General features: G+C 34.4%; 1 protein-coding gene across 2 annotated transcripts in view; it reads right to left on the bottom strand.

Annotated features, from left to right (window-relative positions):
• The window catches only part of SLC13A1 (solute carrier family 13 (sodium/sulfate symporter), member 1), a 118,147-nt gene that overhangs the window by 31,851 nt on the left and 80,296 nt on the right, over positions 1 to 6,000 (bottom strand). For both annotated transcript variants that reach the window (XM_014549921.1, XM_005878862.2), the window contains exon 13: positions 1,128 to 1,289. In XM_014549921.1, coding sequence (XP_014405407.1) covers positions 1,128 to 1,289 — 162 coding nt within the window. The remainder of the gene's footprint in view (positions 1 to 1,127; positions 1,290 to 6,000) is intronic.

Below are 6,000 nucleotides of genomic sequence, written 5' to 3'. Positions count from 1 at the left end.
ATATATATATAACATATAACTCAATTTTCACAATGACCTTATGACTAAATAACAGATGAAGAAACCAAAGGCCTGAAAGTCTAAAAGTACTCATCAAACACACAGCTGACAAGCAGTAGAGTTTAGGTGGGGTTTCAGGCCCCTCCGTCTCCAAAGCTTCTCATCATCCTATGAACTTTACTGCCTCTGTGACATATGTACTTTAAAACTTGCTTAGGGATCATCACAGAAGAAAATTAGCATTATTCTTAATTTATCACATAATTTTCTAAATGCTCTATGTTGAGAAATAAAAACCAGAAAAAAAACAATACTTTCCAATTTAAATTCCAACATTTCTTTTCTAATTTGAAGCATCAGCTCAAGAATGCTAACATATGCCCCTTGAGCTAGTAGCAGAAAAATTCCAGAAGGGCAATGCTCTTAATTTAAAGTGCTTTCCTTTCACCAAACCCATCTGTCCAAATAGGAAAAACATTGACTTAAAGCTATTTCTTGTAATTGCTAGCTAGGTGGGGAGAAGAAGGGAAGACAGTCTATCCCTCTCTCTCCTTGCAGATCTGCTTCTTACTTATCTTTGAAAATACTTCCCTGGGCAGTCGAGAATTGTGTCTAATATATTTAAGCTTGAAGCCTGAAGTGTAAGCCTAGGTTTTCAATCACTTATATAAAGCAGTTCTCAGAAGTTCAGAACTAATCTGGAGGGAAAAGTGTCAGAGTTAGAGGTCGAAATACTAAAATTGTCAGGAAACACTGAACCTAAAAGTCTTACAGCTGGAAAGAATCTGGGTTGGCCGTCCCACTTATCTGCAAATTGAAAATCTGAGTGAACAGAAGGTAAGTGGTTAAGATCCTGCTGCTTGAATGTGGAAGAAAAGAATTCTGCTGAGTTGAGCTCTCCTGAAAGGTAGGAATGCAAATAAAGACCCTTCTATCAGTGATTTCCAGGAGGACCATTCAGGCCAAAAATGATTCTATACCACAATAGGTGCAAATAAAGACCCTTCTATCAGTGATTTCCAGGAGCACCATTCAGGCCAAAAATGATTCTATACCACAATAGAACAAGCAAAGCAGAACACTGCTCTTTTGATAAAGAATATAAATGGGACAAGTGAGATACTCACCAGTGGAGCTAATATTGGGAGAAGGAGAGTAATGGTAGCTGCATTGCTGGCTACCTCTGTTAAAGATGTGACGAGCAAAGAAGACAACAGAATTATTAGCCATACTGGTAATGATCCTAGAGGAGATAATTTGTTTCCTATCCACATAGATAGTCCTGATGCCTACAAAAACAAATTTACAACATTTGTTATTCATTAATAGTTCATTTTAATGGACAATTTAAATTTATAAAAAACATTATTGTCTCTAAGAACTCTGTTTCTAAAATATAATTTTAACCTCTCATATTTTCCTGTGGCTTGGCAGATTTGCTGGGCTTTGACCTGGAGAAGCTCTCATTTATTTTTATTGTAAGACTACCAATATGCTTTAGAAAGTTTGAATTTTCTCCTATATTTTTCAATTAAATGTTAATGTTATCTAGTTAATATATGTGGACATTTTAACAACTAGAACTATAGGGCTTTAAGAAAAGAGTGGTCCTTCTGGTCTACCTCCCTCCACTCCTAAATAGTGTTTCGTAGAGACAACAACTTTCAACTGAGATTAGCTATTTAGAGCTATGTTTAGGTATTTATGGCTATTTTTAAAAATTACCCTTTTTGCTAATTTTCAAATTTAGACATTATTTACTGACTTAAGTAAGGATTCTGTTTTCTTACACCAGATCTCATCCGCCACACATATATTTCCTCTCCCTCCATTCTCTTACACTCATATAGCAACATTTTTTATTAAATCAATATTTAAAGTTTACCATTATGATTATATGAACATTGTTCATACCAAGTCATTTAATGTACTGTGATCATATTTACTTTTTTTGTTTTGATCATATTTACTTTTTTTTTGTTTTGTTCTACGGTTGTTTTCCCAGGGAGTAATGGCCTCATTCTTTGTTTGGTTTTCTAAGTACCTGTCACGGATTTTCAGCATACTCTCCAGAAAAATTAGAAAACTCCCCACAAGTAGACAAACAGATTGTTCCTTCTTATTTTCCCCCAGGGAGATGTCCATCCTGGAGTATTGCTTCCTTCTGTTCCATCTGGACTAGTTGCCCTTCATGACAATTCTACTGTTGTTGTTCTGAGACCTCTCTTCACTGGTGTACTATGAGCTCCCCTCACCTCCTTCTCCTGTGGGAATCCTTTCTTCCTAATGCCTTTGTGTTGGTGGACCTTCTTCTATAGCTTTCTGAGAATTGGTGAATGGGAGGCTTCTTTTGTTTGTTTGTTTCTGCATGTCTGAAAACCTCTGTATTTTCTTTTCACACTATTTTGATACCTTAGCTCTTGTAAAATTCTAGACTTGAAATAGTTATTGCTCAGCCAGAAAGACTGATGGCATTCTGATCTTTGATTCATTGTACACAGTACAAAGAAAATCAGCTGGATGAAAATTAATAGGTATGTTATTCTATTCTCTACTCCTACCCTAGATAATCCTCCATTTATGAGATTTCACTTGACTACTGCATGTGTGAATTTTATGCCCAGGTCAAACTGGAATTGGCATCTTTTAGAAAAGCTCTAATTACAAGAAGTATACCTTTAGATCAAAAGTTGGCAAAATATCCCCAGATATGGATACCAGATATTATGTATGTTATTTGTGGTCTTGATTTATACTTTTGTTTGTTTTTTACTTTTAGATGGAAAAAGTCTGCATACCATTTAAGTCATATTGGTAGAAGTTCATCTTAAAATATAATTACATATATCGTAAGAATGGATTTTATCTATGTTTAGATGCTGCTAGCAAAGATTATACCATATATAGTCCCTCCCCCCTCCCCGCCCCCTCTGGAAGCCATTGGGATCATATCATCACACCAAGGTTTCGAAATTCTACATGAAATACTTTAATATTGGGCACTTAGTAGCTCTTTCAGTCCATGATCTCAAAGTCTTCAGTTCTGGCAAATTTCTAGTATTATTTTTGGAAATGTCCTTCTATTTCAGTGGTTCTCAACCTGTGGGTTGTAACCATTGGAAAACACATATAGCATATCAGATATTTACATTACAATTCATAACAGTAGCAAAATTAAAGTTATGAAGTAGCAACAAAAATAATTTTATGGTTGGGGGTCACCACAACATGAGGAACTGTATTAAAGGGTTGTGGCATTAGGAAGGTTGAGAACCACTATTTCTTTTTATTTTCTTTCTTTTTCTTCTCCTTCTGGGACTCCTATTTGTTGGCTGTTGGAGATTTGTAGTTGCTACTCTAATTTTCTTATCTTTTTTTATATATTACCTTTTCTTCATCTTTTTGTTTTATTTCCTGAGATGAGTTCATCTTCTAACTGCTACTGAATTTTTAAATTTCTTTTACAATATTTCTCATCTTCAGTGGATCTTTCTTACTTTCTGTTTATCCTTTATTTAGAAAGTAACATTCTACTTGGTTTGCATGTCTTTAATGTTTCTAAAATCTCTTTGGGGCCTCAATGATAAAATTTAAAAAATTTTCTTTTGTATCATACATTTTCTTTGCTTTTATGTGTTTCTTTTCAATTTTTCTTATTTATTACTGGTTATTGTATCAGAGGCTTCCTCAACTATCTGATGGCCTCATATAGTCCATTCACATTTAAAAGGGAGGTAACAAAACAATGATTTTGAAAGCTCTTTGTGCCTGGCCAAAGATTGTTAAGGAAAATACTTTACTGTAGGTGACTAAGCTGTGAACCAGCATCTTATTGATTCAGTTTTGTTACAGAGTAAATCTAAATTTTCTGCTAGGGAGGGAAGAGAGCAGTTGCCTGTCTATTTAGGTCTGGAGAGAGTATTTATGAGGCTCACAGCTCCTTATACACCTTTGAAGCCATTCTTCACCTTTAGTACTGAATTTTACCCCAGCTTTCAGTTAATCTGCTGCTTCCAATTTCTAAACACTTTCAGGATCCTATGGATGAATCAGCTTGTTTCTTGTTGGCTATCCTTTTTCAGGTCCATAGATTTCACCCTTCTCTACTATTTCCACGGTATAAAGTCAGTTATCCCTCAAATATCCTGTTTCTATATTTTAAATCACATTAACATCTCTTATATGTTACTGTTCCTGCTATATATTCTTTATCTTTATGGATTGACACTTTTATGTTCTGTTATTGCCATGTCAGTGGGGAGCTGATAAAAATAGTGTTTAATTCTTTCATTTTTAACTCAGGAATGTGTGAAAAAGGGAGAGGAGGAGTTATTCACTGATAAGAGTTTGAGAGTGACTACCAGGACATGAGAGTTCAATCATGTTAAAACATATCAAGGGACACTTAAGAGAGAGGGAATTGCAATGAGGTGAATGCTATCTCATGGTTCCCAATTAGAAGGGTTATTTATTTCTGGACATTTTCCTAATTACAATTTGGGACAAAATTTTTTAAAAAATTAACTGTCTTCAAAACTTTGTAAAACCAGTTTCTAGGGCCATATTTGCCCATAATCAGATTTTTGAAGCTCATGGTTTCTACCCCACCACTCAAAGGTAGGGCTATTCTGGATATTCCTAGAATAGTAGTCCTAGGATTTTCATAGCAAACTAGACCTACTTCCAGGGGTTCCCCATCCTTCCAGTGAGAGAGCCTACTGCATCAGAGTAGGCCCATATCTTTTCATTTCCTTAAACTTTGCTAGACTACAGTCTGGCCAATGCTTTTAAAAACCTCTTTTGAGTGTCCAATCCAGACAGATATTCTAGGGGAGGAAAGATGAATGTAAGTTCATATTTATTCCAGAATTGCTGATTCTGATTTCCTCACAATTCAAATGAGCAGGCATAGGAATGAAGGTTATTGATTCTGAGAAATCAGATCTCGTTACTGCTGGACTAGTGGAAAAGTGTATTTGTCATATATTTCTCTCACTTATATTTGAGAAGTCTACAAGGCAAGCCAAATGTAGGCTGAAAACGACTTTGTAAGTGGCACTCAGAATTTCATCTATTACTAAATCTTATTGCTGAAAGCTCGGTATCCAAATACAATACAGAAAAATTGACAATAAAGTCAGAAGCTAAAACCAGTCTCCCTGGAAGTTATTAAGAAGAGAACAGAGCAGGTAGTTTTTTGCCTTGAGAAGTATAAAAGTTTAACTTCCCAGAAACTAAAAGGCTGTATAAAACATCTCTTTCACCATCATTTTTACTTTGATGATAGAAAAAGAAAATGGAACAGCCATGAGTTTTGAATGTTTCACAGAAGGCTATAAAATCCAGAAACAAGAGATTTTTAATTTGTCCAAGAGCAGAGGATTTTTATGGAATTTTTGAAGCAATCCTATAATGACCAGGACAATTTCAAGGGACAGTGACTTCTCCAGATATTTACTTTATATCAACTGGATACATAGGCCAAGAAATAGCCAACTTGAATCCACCTATGGTTTTACTTTTCCCTAAAATTAGAAAGAATACAATATTAGCTATGGTTATGTGAAATTCTCTCAGGACTTTATTCCACAAACATGTATTCAGTACCTTTAATATATTTAATATGTAATAAATAATATAATAAATAAATAATGTAATACATTACTATTATTTCTTATTGTCCTTCTTTGACAACATTAAGACCATGATATATTCCAGAAAACTCTGAGAGCTACTCAAATCTATCATGAAATAAGGAAAAAATATAAATAAAAAATGTTTCACTAGTAGTCACCGTATGTATGATTTTTATTTATTTTTCTTATTAAGCTATTCTTCTAATACTATTTCATGGACTAAGAATTATAATTTCTATGCTTTATTTCTTTTGACATGCATCATAAAAATTTATGCTTGGAGCCTGTAAAATGTTTTGAACTCTGAACTCACCTCATCTGTATGATATACTTACTGCATGGCTATTGAAACCGGTGTCATTAA

The sequence above is a fragment of the Myotis brandtii genome, unplaced genomic scaffold, assembly GCF_000412655.1.
Source record: "Myotis brandtii unplaced genomic scaffold, ASM41265v1 scaffold575, whole genome shotgun sequence".
NCBI lineage: Eukaryota > Metazoa > Chordata > Mammalia > Chiroptera > Vespertilionidae > Myotis > Myotis brandtii.
The sequence above is the reverse complement of the archived record's forward strand: the minus strand, read 5'-3'. Positions and strand labels throughout refer to the sequence as shown.